We start from the raw sequence: 25,365 nt of genomic DNA, 5'->3' as shown, positions 1-25,365 counted from the left end.
TATTTTTTTCTGATTATAAGTACTAGATAGTTGTTTTATTTTCTTTCGTGAAATAGAATCATATTGGTGATCATTCGACAGAAAAAGTATACATTTTCATTTCCTGTTTCTTTATAGGATAAATAATAATGAAGACCCGCTCTTTTTTTGCGGCATTATTACGCCAGGCATACATATTTTGCGGCTTTTGGTGCAAAGCGGATTACGGCAGTACGGATCACTGGGCTGATTGTTGGACACTATTTAGAATTATTTATTTAATTCGTTAAATGGGGTTCTGAAATATATTCTGCGGAGACAATTATACTTTTAAATAAGAAAAATAATGTACTGTACATTAGGCAGGATTACTTCGAGTTTACAGTGTGTTGCTTTATACCTAAGGCCTGTACGGCATCGCTGTGGGGTTTATGTTGGACCTCACGTAGTAGAAAATAGAGGCGGACAAAACATTACCCGACACCGCAAGAAACATACAACATCATTATCTCAAAGTCAGACCCCACATCATCACAATCCAAAGGTATGTAAAAAGTCGATGGACTGGGAAACCTTTACGGATTTATGTCCGCTTACTTCTCAAATCGATCACACGATCAGGCACTGCAGCCTTTAGTGTATATTTACATTACATCCAACGGTGTTCTTACATGAGACTTAACTAGCCACGTTGCCATCGTGATCATTTTTAACTAGCTAGCCCTGCTTATTTCCCCCACTCCATATGTGGAACAAAAGCGAACAATTGTGATGTTTGAAAACATTAAATTTTGATATAAATTTATACATATATTAGATTGCAATTGCTTTTGTAAGTAATTATGTAGCTTATACACCTTTTGGTTCCTCAGGTACCACAGACACCAACTTGGGAATGTGTGAGGGAGGATCAGCTTCCCCTGGTATGAACTTTAAAGTTTTACTAGCAGTGTTCTTTAGTTTGGGTTGAGAGAACGTGGTTAACGTTGTCAAAGCAAGTCAGTCCGTTAGCTCTTTTGTTTTGAAGTTCACATTCTTAATACATACGTCAGACTTTGGTGAGTGTGGATGTCACTTTAAACACCTACCACAGAAGGGTACGATTCCTTTATCTCCTTATCTCATTTTTAGCCTACGAAGGTCCCTCCGGACTTGGTCGACAAACTGGAGCGACTGGCATTACTGGACTTCCGTAACCAGGACGGCGTGGATTGTTTAGAGAAAGCCATTCGCTTTGCCGACCAACTTCACGTCGTGAACACGGATGGGGTCGAGCCGATGGCCTCGGTTCTTGAGGACCGGTAAGGGTACAGCGTCAAATCGTGGACAGGGCCACACTGTCATTTAACATCTTTTATTTCCTGATGCAAACCGCACTGTTTCAGCTTCATCCATTCATCTTTCATCCAAATCACTTCTCCTGGTCAGGGTGGCAGTGTGTTTCAGCTCAATGTTTTTTTTTTTTTTTTCGTGTAGTATATTTTTTGCTGATTTTTTTTGTGTCCTGGGTATGAAGTTAAACGGCATCTGGCCCTGCAAGTTGGTCCTCTAACTTGCAGGGAAAAAATTTGGGGGTTGGCACTCCAGCCACCGTGAAAACTTCACACAGCTCCGAGACAGCGAACAGGACCCTTTTATGCTGTCCAGGAGGGCTGCACACATGATGAAGGGGGTGAAGGAAACCCTTTTGGGGCCTCATTCCCAGAGGAGTCGAAATCGCCAGAGAGCCTGTGGGGTCAGGACTATTGGGGATCAGAACTGGCATGGTGCTGAGGTGTCGCCCAATGCACGGCAGCACTTAGGTCCTAATCTGAGATGGCTCAACTGGGTAGGTGTCCATAATGTCTTGTCTCTGTGGCATGATGACCATCTTCCTCTGCTGTCAGAGAAGCTTTGTAAACTCCACATTTCAGTGTCAGCACTCTCTGAGGTACGCAGACGAGAGAGTGGCCAGATCTTTGTAGATGGGTACACCTATTATTGGTCTGAGCACTTTACTCGGGTAGTAGTTGTTGCTGTGGCGGATTGGCTCCTTCCGATGATGTCTGATTCACTCCTTTCAACGAGCGTATTATGAGGCTCAGAGTAAGGCACTCTCTGGGTGTCTTGTCTGTTGGCTCAATGTATGCTCCGATTGCAGTGAGTGATGTCTGTAAGAGAGACATTCAGAACTTTGTCCGGTGGTTGATGGGTGCCCACGAGGTGAAACTTCTCTGATCATAAAGAATTTGACTAAGCTGATCAAGCTGCCCTATGGGACATCCTGAGACTTTGTGGAATTACGCCAAAGTTGCTGGACATCATGGCCGTCCTGTACGCTGGTACTGTGAGTGCTGTGCAGAGTGGAGGGAGACCCTTCGCATTCTTCCCAGTTGGTTCTGGGGTTTGTCAGGGATGTGTTGCATGAACTGAGTGTTGGGCAGGGTTGTGGGATCCAGCAGCTGTGTGTCATCTGTTAGTGAGGAAAGATTTACTGATTCTGACTTTGCTGACGATGCTTTCATCATCATGGAGTCAATGGAGACTCTGATCTGGGCTCTCAAGAGACTGAGGCATCAGAGTGTCCTGGATCAGAACCAAAATCCAGGCCTTTGTTAATTTCTTGGGCACACATGTCGACAGTGTGTCTGTCTGCAAAGAGAATGTCGACCACATTGAGAGGTCTACTTACTTTGGCAGTGACATTCATGTCTCTGGTGACTCTTCCTGTGAAGTCAGCAGACGGATTGGGAGAGCAAGTGGGGGGGGGGGGTAGGGGGGGTTGCTGGAAAGGGGTATGTGGTGTTCCCGGTAGCTTGGACCAGCTAAGCAGAACTTTGATCTACAGTGGATGTAAACTGCCAAGTTTTACACCACGAAAATAGTTTCAACATAACACTAAATTGTAATGTAAATTTTATACTTGTATCATTAGGTGTAAGGTTCATGGTAAAAAAAAAAAAAAGTTTAAAAGTGGTAAAAGTAGCACAGATGTAAACAACCTAATGGACCTTTTTTGTTTTTAAAATGCAATAATATAACATTATCAGATATTGTTATAACGTGTTACTTTTCCCGCTGATTTATGATAAAACTAGGTTGCTGGCTTGATATATCAAGCTTTTGGGGCTCTTTTGCACTGCCTTTGGTACTTCACGGTGTTGCTTTTCCACTGGCGTAAACACTAGTACAGGATATTTTGTACTGAATTTGAAAAACGGCTATGATATATTACAGGGCTGGGCGATGTGTGATATTAATACCAACATTGCATATTATGCATATGCAATTCTAACATAGCTGAGCAACCCACTGCTGGTGCACAGTCACTGTCACTTTTTAACAGTAAAGTTGAAGTCATTTCTCACATTGAGGGAGAATTCCCCCCCTTATGTATAGGATATAGGGAGGGTTAGAAGAAAATTGATGCTAACAGAGATATGTTCTTGAGATTGAGCCAACTGGAAAATGACAGCACTGAACTCCTACTGAATGACCAAGACTGATGTGTGCTTACAAGAAACGACACAACATTGTAATGAATTTCGGACGAATGGTGTAGGTTATAGAAATCAAAACAAATTGTTTGAGAGGTGTTAAGGGTAAGGTGTATTTATATATTGCTATAACTAAAGAAACCAGAGAGACTGTGTAGTGGAACTTTTATATTATTGCTTTTTTAATTTGCCTTTTCATATTATCCGTTTTTCTTGTCTTTTTAAGCACAGAGTGGGTGGCAAAGCAGCAATATGTACCATTTGGTCAGGTCTTAACCCTTAATTTTTGGACATTGTCCGTTTTTTGCGTGTTGCTGTGCAAATGCAGTTTGTCTTACGTGGTTTATGACCAGGCATCAAATGGAATATGTCCCAATGTCCATAAATATCAATGATAATCCATCTTCGGTCCATCAGCACGCTGTACCTGAGAGATGACCGCATTGAGGAAGGTGACTGTGCAGAGCAGCTACTTGGACTTGCCAGAAACACCCTGGAGGGCTACTACGTGGCACCCCCAGGTGAGGGGGTGCGCTTTGCTTAGGGGTCTGTGCTGATATGGGCGGCAGCTCTTCACCTGCGGCTACCATGAATGATTGTACGCTGGTGGCCCCCACCTTGTACCTCATCAGTCCATCTTTCTCCCTGACAGGAAACATCCCTCTCCCAGAGCGAGACGAACGCGAGGTACTGTTGAAATACTCAGAGATGTGACTGTGGAAACCAACCAACCAACTGAACAGCCAGATTTAACTGTACAAAAGTCACCATACTTTTAGATGTTCTCAGGACCACTAGCAATTCACTGCTGTTGTATACTTACCAAAGGTCTGTGAGTGCAAACAGGCACCTGTCGTAGTTGCAGGAATACTTTTGAATAGGTTTATTTGCAGATGTAATTCCCCCAAAATCGAATCGTTAAAATGCCCCTTCTTCCCCCCCCCCCCCCCCCCCAATTACCTGTTCTCAGATCTGCAAAGAATACTAATGTTTCACTCCATTTGACAATTTTAAGAATGCCACAAGTCTGACTGAAGATGATGTATGCTTTGCTTGACTTTCCAGCATTTCTAAACATCAAAATTGAAAACCTTTAATTCCATCTTTTAATTGAAAAAACAAAAACTTTATAAACAGCTATAACCAGATACAAAGGATACTGGCAGATGGGGAAAATGACAACTAATTAAAACGTTTCATGTTAATTAAAAAATGGGGGAGTTCAATACATAATCAATTTTGAGCTGTGGTCATCCAGAAGACGGCAGCCTTCAGTGGGTTATTAAAAAAAACATTTACAATGTGGCACATGCTACAGGATAGCCTGGATTTAACAAGGTGATGAAAATGGGCAGTCAGCTTTAATACATGGTTGATCTTCAGAGAGAATTCTTGCTTTGACTCATGTGCTGCGACCATACAACTGTCCAAATGAATCCAGCAAGTTCACACACTTCTGCAAAGGCTTGCAACGTGGCTCTTAGAGACATACAGAAACCCCCTTCGTCACAGAGACATCAGCACCCCCCTACGCCGATGGAAGCCTCAGAAAGCAGTCCAGATAATGGAATGTTTTCAAACCAAATGGGTATTAAAATGAAAAGGGGGACACCAGCACACTCGTACACATACACACACAGGGGAGGGGGCGGTGGAGAAAATCATCACAAAAGCCGCTAGTCGTCGTCCTTTGGCAGGTTTACCGATAATGGCGGGGAGGCGGGCTGTGGGGCGGTGGCGGGAGCCGGCGGGGCGGAGGACTGTGGTGTGACACTGCATGTCGGTGAGGAGGTGGAGACTGATAGCGCGGGGGTGGTGAGCCCCGGCCGTGGTAAGGTGGAGAGTACCGCCCCCGTGACCTGGACCGGGACCTTGAACGGCCCCAGCTGGACCCCCTCTCCTCGAGGACTCTGATAAAGGCAGTCTCTCCCTGTAATGCAGCAAAATATCCTCAGGCATTCACCACTACCAGCAGAGAGACCAGGCAGCTCTACTCCAAGCCCTCCAGACTAGACATTTAAAACAGGGTCAATCTAACATCCTGCCTCGTTTGTGACAATAACACACCATACATCTGTGATCGAGGTTTTCCCACATTAATCCTATTTCACATTAGATTGTATTTAAGAGATTAATTTATAAAAAGAAGACGACAGCTTAAACATTTATATAAAGGGGTGGGCTTTGACCCCTTGGTGGCATTATGGTGCCAATTGCAGATGGTACACAATTTGCCCACAGAATAAATATACAAATCCCCCTGCAAAATTTTCCACCTTTAATGTGTTCAATTCCCGCTACATTTAATTCAGCAACAAAGCTTTTGGTCATGGTCATGGGAGGAGTCATTTTAAAGAAAATTCCCGATTTTGTGGTCAAGTTTAAAAACCACTCTGCTAGTAGTCAAAGTTACCTGGTGTGAACGGAATTCCGTACGGTCGAGGCGCCGCAGAGCGTACTCCATGTCCTCCCTTCGCAGGAATTCCACTACTCCTTCCCCATCCCGCTGCACGTCAGCGAAGCACACATCTCCAGCTTCCCTCATATGATCCTTTAGGTCCTGCCAGCTTCCGGTGGGGGGCAGGCCTGGTGAGCAGCAAGGTATCTCTCAGCACTGTACCTTGTCTTAATGGGAATCATGCCATTAATTTATCCAGAATAACTTAAGAATAAGTGTCAGCTCAAGAAATAAGGGTTGAGGCCCAGAAAATAATCCACATATTGGTCAACTGACATATTACCTCATTTGCACCACATGCAATGCATTATATAGGTTCATGCTAATTACTTTCTTCATGGTATGCTGGAAAACAAAAAATTGATAACTCCTCAGACCCTCTGCATCTTCTGTCTAGAGCCTGTTCTGTACCACATAACTTCTCCCTTTCCTGCTCTAATTACAAGCCATCAAGTAAGAAATTCAGCCATTAGATCCAGAAACTTCTACCTCAAAATGTTTCATATCAATTTTATTGGATAAAATGTCTGAGATTCAACAGACCTAATACTTCACAATCAGAATGTTTGTTTCCTCAAGTCAATCATACTGCTCTTTCCAATTCACTGCAAGTAAGTTCCTTTCGACATTATTTGTCACCTTGGTTTCATTTACCTTTCTGCGCATAAAACCCTATTGGATGAATCTGTACCCCTATAGCCCAGGTCAGCCCAGCAACAGTCACCTCCTCCAGGGGTCCACGTAGCTTTGGCCTTTTTCGGTTTTTAATTCCTTTCTGAATTTCCCTAATTTTATGAGTCATGCAGCATATATAGTGTAGGTTACTGATGAAGGGCTGCCTCCCACATATTTTAATGATAAAAATGCAGAAAAGAAAACCATGAGGCTTTGAGCAGAAGGGGAGAAATGCAAAAATGACACGTATAATGAGTTCCCTTTTAACTATTAAACAACAAATGAAAGATCAAGCATCCACCTACCAGTCACTATTACTCTAAACTCAGATCTTCGCGTTGGGGGCCCAAACCTTCCTCGGGGACCCATTCCCATGGGGCCACTAAATTTGGAGCCGGAGGAGCGGGGGTACTCAACACGTAGTTTGCAGTCTCCAAACCCATATCCATTCCTGCCATATACAGCATCTTCTGCATCCCTGGATTAAGCAATTTAAAATACAACATCATTTGTACTTTGTTGCATTACAAAAGGATAAAAAAAAACCAATAAAAACAAAAATATATCAGCACTGAGAGAAATAACTGAGAACTAACCGTGGATCCTCAAAGCGGACAAAGGCAAACGGGATTGTACCCCTGTTGTTTTTCAGCTCTATATCTCGAATTTTGCCATATTTGAAGAAAAGGTCTTCAATGTCCCTTTCCTGCACATCAATAGGAAGGTTCCCCACATAGATCCTTCCATCTGCCATGACTTTGCTGGGACTGGCCCTAAGAGGACAAACCAGAAACAAATCATTTTAAAATTTTAATCCTCAACACTATGTGTTGTGACAACGCTACACTCTGCTTATATGGAAGCTTAGCACAGATTGCCACCAAGTTAAACATTATTTCTTAATAAAGATAAATAAAAAATACTTTAACAAAAAATAAATTTTCTGCCAAAACACAAGAACGTTACAACGACCGATACGTTAAAAACACAAAGCGATTACCAAATGCAAGGACGGATTTGCCTACAACCCTATTCCACATTAAGTAGTTTACAAATAAAGGAATCGTTGTAAACGTAGTACTAACACAAAGAGTTAATAAAATCCGTTGTTTATGTGGAAAAGTATCTGAACAGTAACACTGGGAAGCATACAATTTAAAGCAAACCGAATGCCTACATTGACAGGTCTATTTATATTGTTCGCTGAACTATTTATGCAGATAACGTCAAGGGCTGTGTCGCGAAATCAAACTATTATTCAGCCATTTATATATTGTGACAGAACTATGAACCTGGTCTTCGTGTACTCAGAGTGGATTTGCGCACACTAAAGCTTGCTGTATTACTTTTAAAAGTGTATGTGCATTAATAATATACATAAGCCAACCTCAAATTTAATCTATGATATTAAATTAGGTAAAATATGCTCAGCTAACTCTGTTTCGTGCCGGGACTAACTAGGTAGTTTGCTAAAGTAGTACAACATAATTATATTTGTACAATGCATATATATTTAACTTCAGTCGCCTTTAGTGCCGTGAAGGAGTACGGCCCTTCAGTCCCAGCAAAGGCATCGCCTCGCATGCAGCAGTTCCGACCTACCCGGAACTTGACACCCATGGGACACCGAGACTCGGCCAAGAAGCGGCAACTGCACGCAGGCAACACGTTAAAGCGAGCACAGCGGCGCCAAGCCCCGAAAACCTTAATGTTACGTGGTTCCCGCCATGCTTCGGTCCGAAAAAGGTTAGCTAACACCACCGCTGACCGCTAGCTAGTGGATCCTTTTGTTAAGATTCTCGTCTTCCGGTTCTCTATCCCAGCGCCGCGCACCGATAAGTCAGCTAGTTTTTCCTAGTCATTTCTACATAAAACATGGCTCGAATAAATCGTATTACACATACCTGTGTCCGTGTTGTGTAGCTCTAGCTGGTACGTGTGCGTATATAAATGTATTTATTATATTATTATTAACTATTTTATTTTGATAACCCGTCCGAAGGATGGCCTCCCCCGGCGCAGGAAGTAGATTTCTAACCGCCTTCTACGGTTTTTTTAGCCACGCCCCCATCGAGGTCAAAGGGAACTGCTGCTGGAGACCTTGGCCACTAGTGATGCGAGAAACCCATTGTAGGTGGGGTTACCTTATGCAGCCAATCACGACCAGGTTTAACTTTTCTCCATGCGATAAATTAGCCAATTGGAAGAAGGTCGGTACTGACCGAAACTGCAGTCCAGTAGGTCGCGGTAATGTACCTGTAAGTTGGTTGCCAACTCGTGTAGGTATAAAAGTATGTTTAAAAGTCGTGTCTTCGGTTAAGGGTTCTTGGCAATGTTGGTTTTGGATTTACTTGTTTTATCGTCTTCGGAGTGTGAATTTTTTAAATAATCGTAAGAAATTGTCTTTAGTTTCAAAAGTAGCACAGCTTAATTCTGTTTAAGGCAGACTAAGCTAAAAATTGCGACGCGGATATCGATTGCAGACACGTATTATAAATTTGGCAGCAATCCACTATTGTCAATGCTGTGCTGAATTAGCTCGACAGAATTGAATTGTGTTCACTATGGAGTACGCTTTTGTCTTCAGCGAAAAGCGCCCCTCAGGAGAAGAGCTCCGGCAGTTTCGATCGTTCGTGCAAAAGGAGCAGGTGCCCAGGCCCCCACCAAATGTAAAAACACTGTTAGATAGATAGATAAACAGGGGCATGCTACAGGTTTACAATTGCTACAGCGTTTTAATAGTGAAATTACAATAGTTATGTATATATGAAGCCATTTTATGGGGACATGTAGATACAGTTTAGAAATAAATGAACTTCATTGATCCCTGAGATAAATTCTTGTCTGTAGAGCACAGATAAACATACATTTAGATTCCCTCATTATGTTCCTCCATTCCAGGATAATACTACCCCCACAAACCCATTAAAATGGCTTTATGAACACAAAGATAAAGGCAAAATGTTACAGGTGAACACTGAAACCCCCTTCGTAATATAATGAGCTAATCACAGGCTGGTAAGTTGTGTGAATAATTTAGCATCTTAAAACTCATTAAACATATCTTTGAGTTTCACTTTCTATTCCGGTCCCTTCACCTGGTTATGCTACGTCATGTATGATAACACCCAGGTGACTCAGCGCTTTATGTTTCATGATTGCTTGTTTTTGTCTTTTACTTCCTCTTCACTGATACTATCACCCAGCATTGTGAGTATCGAGTAAAGTGGGGGGATGCTGGCTGAGAGGTGAACACCCTGATGCCAAGGTAGACCAGTAGAGGTGGGGAAATATGTTTGTTGAATTTTTGAGCTTAGTTTGCTGGTGTTTTGTGACCAGCCAGGACTTATAGGGAAATTGGTGTTATAGTATATTAACTTGCTGCTTTTTGGGTGCGTTGTGCTTGCAGCAGAGTGTATCTGTAGCGCTGTGATATCACCAACTGCGAGGTCTGGAGTTGTATTCTAAGTGGCTTCATTAGAAGCCATTGGAGATGTTGATTTTATTTATCTCCCACACATGAAGTCTAGGTTGCAGCAACCCTGACCGGAATAGGTATGTAGAAGTTGTGTGGATAGATAGATGGATGTGTAAAATGTGAGGAGGTCGGAAGATAAGCATTAAAGCACGTAACATAGCTGAATAAGCGTAAATTAATTCAAATTCTGAAGGAGAGTACAAGTCCTGCTTTTTCTGAAACTTTGGAACACAAACACATTTCTTTAGCAAACTAAGTGCATAAGAGTAAATGCTTGAAAATATATGTAATTAAATAAATAAACCACTACATGGAAGAGTTACAACCGAGAAACTGAAAACAAAAAGAAAAAAAAAATGAGGTGAGGAAAACAAAACTTAAAGGCATTTTTTTGAGTGTCAGGGGGATGTTTACATCAGAACTCAGAAATGAAAATTGTTCTCTGTTGTTCCACTTTACCAATATAACGCAGAGAGATTGAAAGTCTAGACATGGGAAGAAGAGAATTGTGTCTGGGTGAATGGACTGCATATGGGTGATGTGATTATTGAGATGCTGGATAAGTTTATTAAGCAGCTGGATGGTTACAGGAACCAAACTGTGGTGATGGCATGTTGGTGAGGTCATGATGGACTTGTACTTTCTCCATGTTTGCAGTTAGGTGGAGAGGTGACTGTCTCGTCAAGCAATCGACTAACTCATTACAGATGAGGTGAGTTTATCTGACAAGGAGTTTGTATCAATTTACTGTATATTTGAGCTAACTTAAGCGTTTCTATATTTTGATTTTGAATTATCTACCAAGATGATCTTGATCTGTTCAAATTAACATTAGGAGATTGGTATTACAACAAATCTTTTGTAAAAGTTTTGTAATCATTTTTTATTTTTGACTTTACAGGTTTCTGATGCTTCTCACTATGGATTTAATATTGGATTTAACTGAGCAAATGTTTTTTGGACATGAATTAATAATGTAGTCAAGGCCACTTAAACGGAGGCCAAGTCAGTACCAAGACCAGAGTGTTACACTTATGATTGGTAAATTGAAATTTGTAAATGCAACTATTAGTAGGCATTTTAGCTTCAAACAACATACCAACGTGGCAGCACGTCATTATGTTTACATATAGTAGGTTTTCCTTATACAATGGGCGCATTTTGTTTTGGCAGAGCTCAACATCAGACACACATACAAACTTTTGTGAATAAATATTGCAAAAATATCAGTAATTGTCTTCCTACTAAATAGAATGCTGTGTTTTGTTATTTCTAGTAGAACTCAATGTATAACACACATATGACTATAATGTGTTATGCCTTTTTATGAATAATTATAGCCGTGATTATAATACTTTCTAAATGTAGTATAATGCATTATGAAGGTATGTATAATGCAATATGATGACTGCTTTAAGTAAATTGTTACCAATGCTTTTTCCCAGTAAGGTACTGCATGTATCATTGTGGATATGCGATTTGTTTTCCATCTAATATGAATAATACCAATGTTTTATAGATTATTAGGGGTGCTTTTACATAGAAAATGTTTAAAATATATGCCTCATTGCGCACAGGATTATTCTGGAATATTTTAGCGCACATCGTTGCACCTTGGATGACTGGATCGAGTAAATTCTCTCAATTGCAAAGATTTGCAATCCATATCTATGTGTTATGCCAATCCAAAGTTATGAACCTGAGACTAATGGGTGCGAAAATCAATGCATTTCGCGTTTGCTGGGTTCTCAGGGTTAACAAACATATGAATATTAAGCCGTAGTGATAAATATTGAGGGGTTTTGATGAGTGGTCATGACTGGTCTGGGAATAAAACCTCGAGTACTCTATGTCAGAGATCGAGACAATCAAGTTGATTCCGAGTTGAAACCAACATTGCAACAAAGTGGTTGCCAGAATGGTCTCGAGTACTATATCACTAACATGAATACAACTGTTGGTCAGTTGAAGATAATGATCCAACAGAAAAGGGGACAACTAGTGTCAAGCAGCACCTATAGGAGTGATTAGTGTTAGAGGATAAGTAACATTTTTGTAATTCACAAAGTCACTGTTTATCCGAATTTGAAGTTATTTTCACATGAATGAAATATATATTTAAATCATATTTCATTAGTGAAAACTATGATACATCACAAAGTAAAAGGTTTAAACAAGAAATTCAAAGAACAACATACTGTGATTAAAATTAGGGAACTATAAAATTTTATTGCAGAAGAAGCCTACACATGAATTTTGTTGACTTACAGAAATTCCTGTGCCATGAATATATACAGGTCCTTCTCAAAAAATTAGCATATTGTGATAAAGTTCATTATTTTCTGTAATGGACTGATAAACATTAGACTTTCATATATGTTAGATTCATTACACACAACTGAAGTAGTTCAAGCCTTTTATTGTTTTAATATTGATGATTTTGGCATACAGCTCATGAAAACCCAAAATTCCTATCTCAAAAAATTAGCATATTTCATCCGACCAATAAAGGGAAAGTGTTTTTAATACAAAAAAAGTCAACCTTCAAATAATTATGTTCAGTTATGCACTCAATACTTGGTCGGGAATCCTTTTGCAGAAATGACTGCTTCAATGCGGCGTGGCATGGAGGCAATCAGCCTGTGGCACTGCTGAGGTGTTATGGAGGCCCAGGATGCTTCGATAGCGGCCTTAAGCTCATCCAGAGTGTTGGGTCTTGCGTCTCTCAACTTTCTCTTCACAATATCCCACAGATTCTCTATGGGGTTCAGGTCAGGAGAGTTGGCAGGCCAATTGAGCACAGTAATACCATGGTCAGTAAACCATTTACCAGTGGTTTTGGCACTGTGAGCAGGTGCCAGGTCGTGCTGAAAAATGAAATCTTCATCTCCATAAAGCTTTTCAGCAGATGGAAGCATGAAGTGCTCCAAAATCTCCTGATAGCTAGCTGCATTGACCCTGCCCTTGATAAAACACAGTGGTCCAACACCAGCAGCTGACATGGCACCCCAGACCATCACTGACTGTGGGAACTTGACACTGGACTTCAGGCATTTTGGCATTTCCCTCTCCCCAGTCTTCCTCCAGACTCTGGCACCTTGATTTCCGAATGACATGCAAAATTTGCTTTCATCCGAAAAAAGTACTTTGGACCACTGAGCAACAGTCCAGTGCTGCTTCTCTGTAGCCCAGGTCAGGCGCTTCTGCCGCTGTTTCTGGTTCAAAAGTGGCTTGACCTGGGGAATGCGGCACCTGTAGCCCATTTCCTGCACACCCCTGTACATGGTGGCTCTGGATGTTTCTACTCCAGACTCAGTCCACTGCTTCCGCAGGTCCCCCAAGGTCTGGAATCGGTCCTTCTCCACAATCTTCCTCAGGGTCCGGTCACCTCTTCTCGTTGTGCAGCGTTTTCTGCCACACTTTTCCCTTCCCACAGACTTCCCACTGAGGTGCCTTGATACAGCACTCTGGGAACAGCCTATTCGTTCAGAAATTTCTTTCTGTGTCTTACCCTCTTGCTTGACGGTGTCAATGATGGCCTTCTGGACAGCAGTCAGGTCGGCAGTCTTACCCATGATTGCGGTTTTGAGTTGAACCAGGCTGGGAGTTTTTAAAAGCCTCAGGAATCTTTTGCAGGTGTTTAGAGTTAATTAGTTGATTCAGATGATTAGGTTAATAGATCGTTTAGAGAACCTTTTCATGATATGCTAATTTTTTGAGATAGGAATTTTGGGTTTTCATGAGCTGTATGCCAAAATCATCAATATTAAAACAATAAAAGGCTTGAACTACTTCAGTTGTGTGTAATGAATCTAACATATATGAAAGTCTAATGTTTATCAGTCCATTACAGAAAATAATGAACTTTATCACAATATGCTAATTTTTTGAGAAGGACCTGTAAATCAAAATGTGAGAGAAGTTGACAAATGTCTTTGTTTATGAAACATAACCTCCACATAGGTATGCTATGTCACGCTACATCATGTTTAGCAATAACTCAGGTGACTAATTGCTTTACATTTGATGTTGGCTTGTTTTCTTTCATTTACTTCCTTTTCACTGATACTTAAAACAAGGGGCTGACCTTATTTGCCCTAGTGATAATCATGGAAGTTGCCAACTGTCTGCAGAGTCGATAGCTACAGACCTCCAGGTTTCTTGTGGCCTTCAGATTAGCTCAAGTACAGTGCATAGAGAGCGTCATGAAATGGGTTTCCATGTCCGAGCAGCTGCATCCAAGCCTTACATCACCAAGCAATGCAAAGCGTCAGATACAGTGGTGTAAAGAGCAGTGGAGACATGTTATCTGGAGTGAGAAATCACGCTTCTCTGTCTGGCAATCTGATGGACGAGTCTGGGTTTGCTGGTTGCCAGGAGGATGGTACTTGCCTGACTGCATTGTGCCAAGTGTAATGTTTGGTGGAGGAGGGATTATGGTGGGTTGTTTTTCAGGGGTTGGATTTGACCCCTTAGTTCCAGTGAAAGGAACTCTTAATTCTGCAGCATTCAAAGCCATTTTGGTCAATTTCATGCTCCCAACTTTGGGGATGGCCCCTTCATGTTCCAACATGACTGCGTACAAGTGCACAAAGCAAGGTCTTTAAGGACATGGATGAATGAGTCTGGTGTGGAGGAACTTGACTGGCCTGCAGAGCCCTGACCTCTAGCCAATAGAACACCTTTGGGATGAATTAGAGTGGAGACTGCAAGCCAGGCCTTCTCATCCAACATCAGTGCCTGACCTCACAAATGCTCTCCTGGAAGAATGGTCAAAAATTCACATAAACACACTCCTAAACTTTGTGGACAGCCTTCCCAGAAGAGTTGAAGCTGTTATAGCTGCAAAGGGTGGGCCAGCTCCATATTAAACCCTATGTATTAAGAATGCTTCATCATTAAGGTTCATGTGTATGTAAAGGCAGGTGTCCCAATACTTTTGGCAATATAGTGTATGTTGTGACTAGCAAAATATATGAATTCAAGCTGCTGCTGCAGCATAGGAAGATGACAACTTCTTCATCTTCACAGAGGATGTGGATGTTTACATTTCACTCCAAAGAGGGTTTTTATTTCATTTGGTGCTGCAGCATACCCCATACCTGGCTAGACTACACAATTAATTGACGGCCTTAACTCTTAAGTATATTTCTAATCATTTTTATGCTGATGACATCCAGCTTTACTGGGAGCCTTCTTTTAAGGGTGTCATAAAGTGTTTTCAAACAATGTAATGTTGTGAAAACGCACTATACAAATAAAATTTAATTGAATTGAAATATATAGTCGTACGTTAATTCTAAGGCTGGGAAATCTGATCGTGGATCAGCATAGGCAATTGCTAGTTTTACAATGCTTACATTTCCAACTCTGCCTCACGACCCTTTGAGAACTTGCCGCCAGCCAAATTTGGGTCGCGACTCATGGGTTAAGAATCGCTGACCTATAACACAAAAGCGGGCAACCTTTGCTAGCTGGTGCTTCGAGCCATGCCTACAAGAATCTAACGTGTTCTTTGTAACACTCGATTCTTGAAATATTTTTTTACCCGTTCTAATAAAAGGACGGCGTTGCTTTCTGATGTCAACAATGCATTCCAGGTGGATGTATTTAGAAGCATGTAATACATTGAGTCATTTAACGAATAAACGCTGGGCCACAAGTGGCAGTGACGGCGACTTCACTTGGCTTCCCTAGTTATTTACCCGCGCACCGCTACTAGTTAGTAGGCTTGCTCTTCGGCACGGTAGTCTCTTAACGCAACTGCCTAAAAAGACCTAACGCATATAAATTAAAGTATCAACGCGTTTACATTCAAGTCAAGGCAATTAAGAGTGTAATATTAAGAGATATCAACGTATAATTACATAAAGAAAAAAATGAAGGATGAGTCAAAACATAGAAACCGAAAACTAACAAGTGATGTAGGGAAAATGAAACTTAACGGCATTTAGTATCAGGGGGTGGACCTATCAGCTGTTTATAAGGACCGTAGGCTACGGACTTCATTCAGCGCGATACAGCGACGATAAGGATTATACGCATACTTGACTGTAATAAGAAATTATCCTTGAACAATCAACTACCCCGTTACGGACAAGGTGAGTGACAAGTTCGTTAATTTGACGTATACGTGGAAATTTATTTATTTGCGATAACTGAGGCGTTTCCATGAATTTCATTTTGTATTATCTACTGAACTCTTCTCGGTGCTGAGTTGAAATTAATATTATAGAGACAGGAGTTACAGTGTAATCTTTTAAGGTTTTTGTCACACCCTGCACGTCCGATCCTCCTGTGTGCCCCTTATAGCCTTATAGCCTGTACCCCTTATTTCCCCGATCCTTCGTTGTCTTCGCCTGTTTCCCCGGGCTGTGCCCTGGAAGTCGTGACAGTTTTGTGTTCAGTTGTTGATATAGTGTTGTATTTTTTTAACAACCTTCACAGATTTCCGAGGTTTGACACTATGGATCTGTTCATCAAATTCTTGAATGGGCAAACGCTCAGATTGTCAGTGGAACTGAATACAACCATCGAGAAACTGAAGAACCTGATCCAAATCAAACAAGGCACACCTAGCGCCAGACAGCGCCTATCTGTGCAGAATGGCCAGAGAAGAGACCTGACTGATGAGTCCAGAACACTGGCGGAGTATGGGGTGCGCTCGGGGTCTACAGTTATCGTGCTGGTAACCGAGCCTGGTCCCATACAGGTGTTCCTGAAGACAGTAAATGGTACGATACATACTTATGAAATCACTCCAGGTGAGACGGTGTCGGAGTTCAAGAGGAAAGTCTTCAATAAGGAGCGTGTCCCTGTTGACCAACAAAGGCTTATCTACGAGGGAAGGCAGATGGAAGACGGCAAGAAACTGGAGGACTATGATGTTACGAATGAGAGCACCATCTTTCTCACTCTGCGTCTGAGAGGAGGCTAACAAGGAGGAAGGAATGATTTTGCTAAGGCATTAATCTAAAATACTACAGTTTTAATAACATTTAATCAGTCTGGTGGAGATAACAGTTGACTCAAGACATTTGTTAACAGTAAAGTAAAGTTGTTTGGGCAAAAGAGATTAAATGATGTCTTTTCGGTCCATTTCAGTCAACGGAAAATTTTATTTATGATCTGTGAAAATCTTTGGATGTTAGCAAACTGCTGAGCATTTCAGTGTTATTAGGCCTATTTCTAGCCTGTTTAATACTGTTCTACATCTATTTTATTTTTTTTTCTTTGTGAAGTACGTACCACAACCACACTGGTCATGTTTTAGGTCTGGAAAAAAATGCATAAAACGTAATTTTCCTTTAGTATTCTGCACTTATTACATATTCCCAGAAACCGATGACATACGTAGGTATCACACATTTAACCAGAACTGCAGATGCTGGATGTGAATGAGAGCACCATCTTCCTCACTTTGCATCTGAGAGGAGACTAAACAATGAGGAAGGAACGATTTTGCTAAGGCATTAATCTAGAATGCTGCAGCATAAATATTATTTAATCAGTCTGATACAAATAGGCCTAATAACAGTTTTAGTCAACACATTTAACAGTTCATAGTTATTATTTAATACTTAATATGAAATAATGTAAAAACGTAATTTGGGGGAAATTTTGTCCTTACAATCCATTTAGTATTAAATTTGTGCTCTGTGGAAACTTTGGATATAAGCAAACAGATCAGTAATCCTGCATTAATATTAGAATAGGGTATTTAATACTTGCTTACATTGTTTGTTGTTGTTCTTTATAATGCACCACCCCCATGTTGGTAATGTTTGTTGTGTGCCTTATAAATAAAGTTTACTTTCTTAGGCTTACAATGGTGGTCATGTTTCTTTTCCTGAAGAAAAATCCTCTTGTACTGTACAATGCATAACTAGAACAATCCTTCAATGAAATATATATAGGTGTTGGACATTTAAACATTAAATTTAAACATTAAAAATTGCAGAAGTGAAACGGGAAACATTCTTTATATGTGACTTAAAATATTATATAAATGGGCAGACTTTGGAATCTGATAATATGTCAACTGCAATGGCTCAGGTGAGAATAGGAATTTCACAACTTGGCAATCACTAGTTCTTAAAATATTTGAGCCATTAGATAAACATCTATAGGTATTGTGTGGCTATAACAAAGAAATAAAGAAAATGTACTTACAATCTATCAAATAAGGAGCGATCTGTAAATTCTAAATTCTTGGTGTCGCATCTAAATTGTTATTCTCATTAATAAACTATAATAATTATCATTAACTGAAATATGTATATTGTATAGATGGTGTCACGATCGGCTGGCGACGAGCAGGCAAACAAGGAAGCGAAGGCGTAGATAAAGGTACGAAGGGGTTTATTCCAAGGGAAACAGGCAGACAGCGGAATCACAAGCACGAACAACCATAACACATACAATGACTGATCTGGGAAACAGAGGTAGACGTGGACTGATATACACTAAACAGGTCAAAACTAACATCAAACAGCTGGGAACAATCAGGGTAGTACACTTGGGTAATGAGGGGGCGTGGCACACACGAGGATCGGACGCGCCGGGCGTGACAGATGGCTAAAGCTAAACACACAAAATTGGCATTTTACTTAAAGTTCTACAGACAGACATTCCATGAATATCTTATCCTCACATGAGCAATATTACACGTGAATTCTCCAGCATAAACATTACAACATAAGTTAATACCTCTATATCTAACGATTGACCTTTGAAAGGTCCCAGCGCAACAACACTTAAGAAAACTTGTTCCTATCTAAAAACTACAATACATAACCCAACCCACTCCATAAAGAACTCACGTTTTTTTTTTTTTTTTTTTTTACTTCATTTATCGTTGTTATATCGTTTTTCAAGACGGCGGTTGTTTTGTGTTTAGAGCCAGGATATTTACACAACCAAACGACAGGCACGTCAGTCCTTATTGTTCAGTACCCAAAACCTACAGCGGCGAAATACAAATAGAATGCAGAAATGCAAATGGAAGTACATGAGCGACAGGGGCCCTAAAAAATTAGGAAAATAACTGGATTGGTTTGGACTGGGGGGCCTAATATGATATGCTTTCATGGGGCCCAAAATCTCTAATAGTAATGTAAGTGATCCGTTTAAGTGAGGACTGCTGTGAGTAGTTTGTGATGGTTGACAGTTTTATGAGTTCAAAAATGTAGATAGCCAACCCTGTGTAAGGATGCTGCTTACTTATCAATATAGCCATCTGTGCCCCTGTTAACCCCACAGCTGGAACGAGGCGTGTCCATAGAAACACCGGTGATGCTATAGGACACAGGCTAAACAGAGATTCCCTGGGCTTTGCAGGCGGGGATCCCTCGAGGGGCGTGGCTGTCGTAACGAGAATCTCTACGCGACGTCAGTGGCGATCCACTGGGTTGGTCTGTGACAAAGACAGCTTAACTTTTTACATCAATTCTTTATTTTTTATTACAGCAGTTCACTAGACGTGTGAGCAGAGACAGATTTGCCAGCCTGGTAAAGGGTATATATAGCCTATCGATTGATCGCGGTTCATAATGCAATGTAACGTACTTCGGTCATTTCAAGTGATAGATCAATATCCACCTGATCCTCCCTGTGAAATGGCCTATCTGCCATCCGTGGCGCCCTCCATTTCTGTGAGCCCCAGTGTGGCTGCATTGCCTATAGTAGCCTATCGCCGGTGCATGAAGCTTACGGTGACGGGAAATACGTTCCCTGAATCACAGTGCTACAGAAGTTTAGTGATAGACAGGAAAACTGCAAAAAATACAACAAAAACCCACACACATTAACACACAAATGTAAATGTAAACAGCAGCAGAGCACATAAGTGGTATATAGGAGTAAATACTAAATAAATATCAGAAATAAATTACTACTTCCTTCTCTGTTAGGGTGTCACAGACTTCCACTATTACATCATGCACCTGATATCCATTGCTATCCAGACATTCACCATGATGTCAGTGACTTCCACATAGACTGCTGCCCCTGTTCTTTTACCCATTCTGACTTCCACGATGACATAACTGATATCTAGTCTCACAGTCTCAAAACTGGCATCACATTGAAGGAATCCTTGTAGCTCCCTCAGACCTACTTCCACATCGAGAGCTTCAGTTTTCATAGCGTTATTATCTGTGACCTTTATTTTGACATTCCCTCTGTCTGCGACCTCCACCTGATGCAACTTCATGCAGCTCTCAAGCTTCACTTTTGTTCCACATAAGCTATATTTTAATTGGTCTTACTGGCTTTATTAAACAATATTAGCCATTTAAAATTACCATTTAATAAATACCCTTCATATTTGCACATTAAAAATTCATTGAGTATCTTTTAAACATTTTCTGGCGACCCCACATGGGGTCGTGACCCTAAGGTTGGGGAAGGAACCTGTTTGTGAGGATTCTCCTCCAGCATCCCATTCAGTCACCTCATCCCATTTATCCCAGGCTGCCCTAAACTCATATATGCCAACCTAGCTGCATTGATAATAGTGAGACCGGCAATAAAAACCTTGTATACCTCTACAGTGAGCCATCAAAACAAGATGGCGGCAGTGAAACTTACCGACCAAATGAATTTTCCTTTTACGCCCACCCTGTGGTATGTCACCATTCTGTCTTTGGTTTGGGCTCCTGACAACCTGTGAGATTTGCATTTCATGCCTGTGAAATGGTTACATGGGCTAAACATGAATCCTATGGGTGAACTTTGAAATGTGAGACCTACAAAAAAATAATTATTTAATCTCACAGCTTTTATACTTTGTCTGCTAGTGAAAGGGAAAACAGCCTTCAGTGAAACAGGCCTTGCGTACAAGCCAACATGGAATGGAAATACAGTAAAATCGATAACTTAAGGCATAAATACTTAAATGAATTTAAGTAATTAGTAAAATTTAATACAACACACATTTAATACATAGAACTATCACCTTGGCCTAAATAGATAATTAGCAGATTTTTAATGATACATATTATTAATTCCATCTTGCAAATGTTTATCATGGTCAGGATCTCAATGTAGTCATTAACAATAAAATTGATTGAATAATTATACTCATAATGTGAGGAGCAGCGCCACTAAGTAACATTTTGGCTAAGACCTTGACAGTACTCCTCTATTTGTCAAAATCTCTAAAGAGATTCTGCCAAGAAAAAATAACATCTTTCATGTGATATTGACTGCAGCAGCTGTACGAATTATGACCAAGAAAGTGATTTGGACTGGAAACTACCACCTGGTAACCAACTGTCTTGTCAAGCCCTTTAATAAACTCTTAAAGCCCATGATGTCATACCCCGCTCGTCCGATCCTCCCATGTGCCACGCCCCCTTCGATACCTGTGTGTGGAATCCCCGTGTCATCAGCTGTTTTGTGTTGTGTTCATTAGTCCTGTGCTGCGTGCATTTAAGTCCACATTCAAGTATGTTTCCTCATTCCAGTCATTGACGTTGTGTTGTCCTTATATGTTCCTGAGTGCTTTACAAAACAGTGTTCATCAAACAGCGATCATTAGTGGTTCTCATGTATACTTTTTTCTTCTCTCCATTGTCGTCTATTTTCTTTAATTATATTACATTATGTATCTGTTGTAATTAAGACAAGGAAGTCTATAATTAGTTTGTTCTGAAACGTGTCTGATTTTTAAGAATGAGAGTAAACAATGCAATATAATTATGGCGACAGCTAGGTTGTATAAACATAAAGCATTTTTAAAACAATGAAGCTTGAGTTTCACTTTCCACACGGCAATGCTACGTCATGCTACGACGTCTTGTTTGACAGTAACACCCAAGTGACGCTTTGCGTTTGATGTTGGCTTGATTTCTTTCGTATAAGTCCTTTTCACTCGTACAATCATTGGAGCATATGGTGCTTAAACGATTCGTGAATACTATTAAGTACAATATAGGTATATAACATAGCCATGTCCCGCCTTGAACATGAATACATTAATTTAATTTCTGCAGAGCGTACGATTCCTCCAAATACTGAAACGAGGTGCACACAAACGAATTTCTTTCAGTGTAGGAAATGAAGCGCGTAAAAGTAAAAGAATCAACATATAATGAAATAAACAAACAAACAAACAAACGAAAAAGTCTAAGGATGAGTCAAAATCTCGAAATCGAAAACAAAAAAGTGAGGTACGAAAAACGAAACTTAACTGCATGTTTTGAGTGTCAGGGGGTGGATCTACTGTATCAGCTATTTATAAGGACAGTAGCTATAGGCTACCTACGGACTTCATTCAGCGCGATTCAGCAACGCCAAGAGAATATCTATTTTTGAAAAGGATTATACACATACTTGACTGTAATAAGATATTATCCTTGAACAATCAACTACCCCGTTACGGACAAGGTGAGTGACAAGTTCGTTAATTTGACGTATGTGGCAATTAATTTACTGTATATTTGCGATAACTGAGGCGTTTCCATGACTTTCATTGTGTATTATCTACTGAACTCCTCTCGGTGCTGCGTTGAAATTAATATTAGGAGACGGGCGTTACAGCGTAATATTTTAAAGTTTTGTGTTCAGTTATTGATATCGTATTGTTCTTTTAACGACCACAGATTTCCGAAGTTTGACACTATGGATGTGTTCATCACATTCATGAATGGGACAACGTTTAGTTTGTCAGTGGAACTGAATGCAACCGTCGAGAAACTGAAGAACCTGATCCAAATCAAACACGGCACACCTAGCGCCAGACAGCGCCTATCTGTGCAGAATGGCCAGAGACCGATGACTGATGAGTCCAGAACACTGGCGGAGTATGGGGTGCGCTCGGGGTCTACAGTTATTGTGCTGGTAACCGAGCCTGGTCCCATACAGGTGTTCCTGAAGACAGAAAAGGGCGTGACACATACTTATGAAATCACTCCAGGTGAGACGGTGTCGGAGTTCAAGAGGAAAGTCTTCAATAAGGAGCGTGTCCCTGTTGACCAACAAAGCCTGATCTACAAGGGAAGGCAGATGGAAGATGGCAAGAATTTGGAGGACTATGGTGTTAAGAATGAGAGCACCATCTTTCTCAATCTGCGTTTGAGAGGAGGCTAACAAGGAGGAAGGAATGATTTTGCTAAGGCATTAATCTAAAATACTACAGTTTTAATAACATTTAATCAGTCTGGTAGAAATAGGCCTAATTTAGTCAACAAATTTAACAGTTCATAGTTATTATTTAATATTTAAAACTTAAGTAATGTAAAAATGTAATTTGGGGAAAATTTTGTCCTTACAATCCATTTAGTATTAAATTTGTGCTCTGTGGAAATTTACCAGCTTTGGATATAAGCAAACAGATCAGTAATCCTGCATTAATATTAGAATAGGGTATTTAATACTTGCTTACATTGTTTAGTGTTGTTATTTATAATGCACCACCCCCATGCTGGTAATGTTTGTTGTGTGCCTTATAAATGAAGTTTACTTTCTTAGGCCTACAATGGTGGTCATGTTTCTTTTCCTGAAGAAAAATGAATAAAATTAATATTTTCCTCTTGTACTGTACAATGCATAACTAGAACAATCCTTCAATGAAAAATATATATGTGTTGGACATTTAAACATTAAATTTAAACATAAAAAATTGCAGAAATGAAACAAGAAACATTCTTTATATATGAATTAAAATATTATATAAATGGGCAGACTTTGGAATCTGATAATATGTCATCTGCAATGGCTCAGGTGAGAATAGGAATTTCACAACTTGGCAATCACTAGTTCTTAAAATATTTGAGCCATTAGTTAAACATCTAGGTATTGTGTGGCTATAACAAAGAAATAAAGAAAATGTACTTACAATCTATCAAATAAGGAGCGATCTGTAAATTCTAAATTTTTGGTGTCGCATCTAAATTGTTATGCTCATTAATAAACTATTATAATTATCATTAACTGAAATATGTATATAGATGGTGTCAAGATCGGCTGGCGACGAGCAGGCAAACAAGGAAGCGAAGGCGTAGATAAAGGTACGAAGGGGTTTATTCCAAGGGAAACAGGCAGACAGCGGAATCACAAGCACGAACAACCATAACACATACAATGACTGATCTGGGAAACAGAGGTAGACGTGGACTGATATACACTAAACAGGTCAAAACTAACATCAAACAGCTGGGAACAATCAGGGTAGTACACTTGAGAAATGAGGGGGCGTGGCACACACGAGGATCGGACGCGCCGGGCGTGACAGATGGCTAAAGCTAAACACACAAAATTGGCATTTTACTTAAAGTTCTACAGACAGACATTCCATGAATATCTTATCCTCACATGAGCAACATTACACGTGAATTCTCCAGCATAAACATTACAACATAAGTTAATACCTCTATATCTAACGATTGACCTTTGAAAGGTCCCAGCGCAACAACACTTAAGAAAATTTCTTCCTATCTAAAAACTACAATACACAACCCAACCCATTCCATAAAGAACTGACGTTTTTTTTTTTGTTTTTTTTTTTACTTCATTTATCGTTGTTATATCGTTTTTCAAGACGGCGGTTGTATTGTGTTTAGAGTCAGGCTATTTACACAACCAAAAGACAGGCATGTCAGTCCTTAGCTTGTTCAGGACCCAGAACCTGCAGCGGCGAAATACAAATAGAATGCAGAAATGCAAATGGAAGTACACTCACCTAAAGGATTATTAGGAACACCTGTTCAATTTCTTATTAATGCAATTATCTAATCAACCAATCACATGGCAGTTGCTTCAATGCATTTAGGGGTGTGGTCCTGGTCAAGACAATCTCCTGAACTCCAAACTGAATGTCAGAATGGGAAACAAAGGTGATTTAAGCAATTTTGAGCGTGGCATGGTTGTTGGTGCCAGACGGGCCGGTCTGAGTATTTCACAATCTGCTCAGTTACTGGGATTTTCACGCACAACCATTTCTAGGGTTTACAAAGAATGGTGTGCAAAGGGAAAAACATCCAGTATGCGGCAGTCCTGTGGGCGAAAATGCCTTGTTGATGCTAGAGGTCAGACGGGAATGGGCCGACTGATTCAAGCTGATAGAAGAGCAACTTTGACTGAAATAACCACTTGTTACAACCAGGGACGGATTATGGGTTGTGTGGGCCCCTGGGCAAAACATTCGCGAGGCCCCCCCCTCGCCACCACCACCAGCAGCAACCCCCCCCCCCCGCCACCACCACCACCAGCACCCACCCAAACCCCCCCCCGCCCCCCCACCACCACCACATGAATATGTGAAATGGCCTATCGGCCATCCGTGGCGTCCTCCATTT

General features: G+C 40.6%; 4 protein-coding genes and 1 long non-coding RNA gene across 10 annotated transcripts; 4 read left to right on the top strand and 1 right to left on the bottom strand.

The window, feature by feature from the left end:
- Nucleotides 1-179: 179 nt before the first annotated feature.
- gatc (glutamyl-tRNA amidotransferase subunit C) lies at nt 180-4,552 on the top strand. Its single transcript, XM_023833397.2, has 5 exons — nt 180-523; nt 852-902; nt 1,111-1,280; nt 3,873-3,976; nt 4,108-4,552. The coding sequence occupies exons 1-5, from the start codon at nt 326-328 to the stop codon at nt 4,167-4,169; spliced, it is 585 nt and encodes a 194-aa protein (XP_023689165.2). The 5' UTR covers nt 180-325; the 3' UTR covers nt 4,170-4,552.
- LOC111854900 (serine/arginine-rich splicing factor 9-like) lies at nt 4,544-8,667 on the bottom strand. 2 transcript variants are annotated; one of them, XM_023833394.2, is made up of 5 exons: nt 8,493-8,667; nt 7,185-7,361; nt 6,894-7,066; nt 5,869-6,041; nt 4,544-5,385 (listed from the first exon to the last, which is right to left on the bottom strand). In XM_023833394.2, exons 2-5 carry the CDS (start codon nt 7,340-7,342, stop codon nt 5,155-5,157), a joined length of 735 nt encoding a protein of 244 aa, XP_023689162.1. In that variant the 5' UTR covers nt 7,343-7,361; nt 8,493-8,667; the 3' UTR covers nt 4,544-5,154. The 2 variants fall into 2 exon arrangements, with proteins under 2 accessions (XP_023689162.1, XP_023689163.1); XM_023833395.2 differs by lacking the exon at nt 8,493-8,667 and adding an exon at nt 8,191-8,383.
- Nucleotides 8,668-8,822: 155 nt separating this feature from the next.
- LOC111854903 (uncharacterized) lies at nt 8,823-11,731 on the top strand. 5 transcript variants are annotated; one of them, XR_002840774.2, is made up of 3 exons: nt 8,823-8,867; nt 9,176-10,778; nt 10,968-11,731. It is a non-coding gene; the product is annotated as an uncharacterized lncRNA (long non-coding RNA). The 5 variants fall into 5 exon arrangements; XR_002840777.1 differs by lacking the exon at nt 8,823-8,867 and having other exon boundaries at nt 8,874-9,257; nt 9,490-10,778; XR_002840776.1 differs by lacking the exon at nt 8,823-8,867 and having other exon boundaries at nt 8,874-9,606; nt 9,795-10,778.
- A 4,046-nt stretch (nt 11,732-15,777) lies between these two features.
- On the top strand, nt 15,778-17,895 carry LOC111854885 (polyubiquitin-like). The gene is made up of 2 exons (XM_023833363.2): nt 15,778-16,167; nt 16,514-17,895. The coding sequence occupies exon 2, from the start codon at nt 16,533-16,535 to the stop codon at nt 17,001-17,003; it is 471 nt and encodes a 156-aa protein (XP_023689131.2). The 5' UTR covers nt 15,778-16,167; nt 16,514-16,532; the 3' UTR covers nt 17,004-17,895.
- A 3,645-nt stretch (nt 17,896-21,540) lies between these two features.
- On the top strand, nt 21,541-23,614 carry LOC111854884 (polyubiquitin-like). The gene is made up of 2 exons (XM_023833362.2): nt 21,541-22,456; nt 22,672-23,614. The coding sequence occupies exon 2, from the start codon at nt 22,691-22,693 to the stop codon at nt 23,156-23,158; it is 468 nt and encodes a 155-aa protein (XP_023689130.2). The 5' UTR covers nt 21,541-22,456; nt 22,672-22,690; the 3' UTR covers nt 23,159-23,614.
- Nucleotides 23,615-25,365: the final 1,751 nt, after the last annotated feature.

The sequence above is a fragment of the Paramormyrops kingsleyae genome, chromosome 2, assembly GCF_048594095.1.
Source record: "Paramormyrops kingsleyae isolate MSU_618 chromosome 2, PKINGS_0.4, whole genome shotgun sequence".
In the NCBI taxonomy this organism is placed as follows: domain Eukaryota; kingdom Metazoa; phylum Chordata; class Actinopteri; order Osteoglossiformes; family Mormyridae; genus Paramormyrops; species Paramormyrops kingsleyae.
The sequence above is the reverse complement of the archived record's forward strand: the minus strand, read 5'-3'. Positions and strand labels throughout refer to the sequence as shown.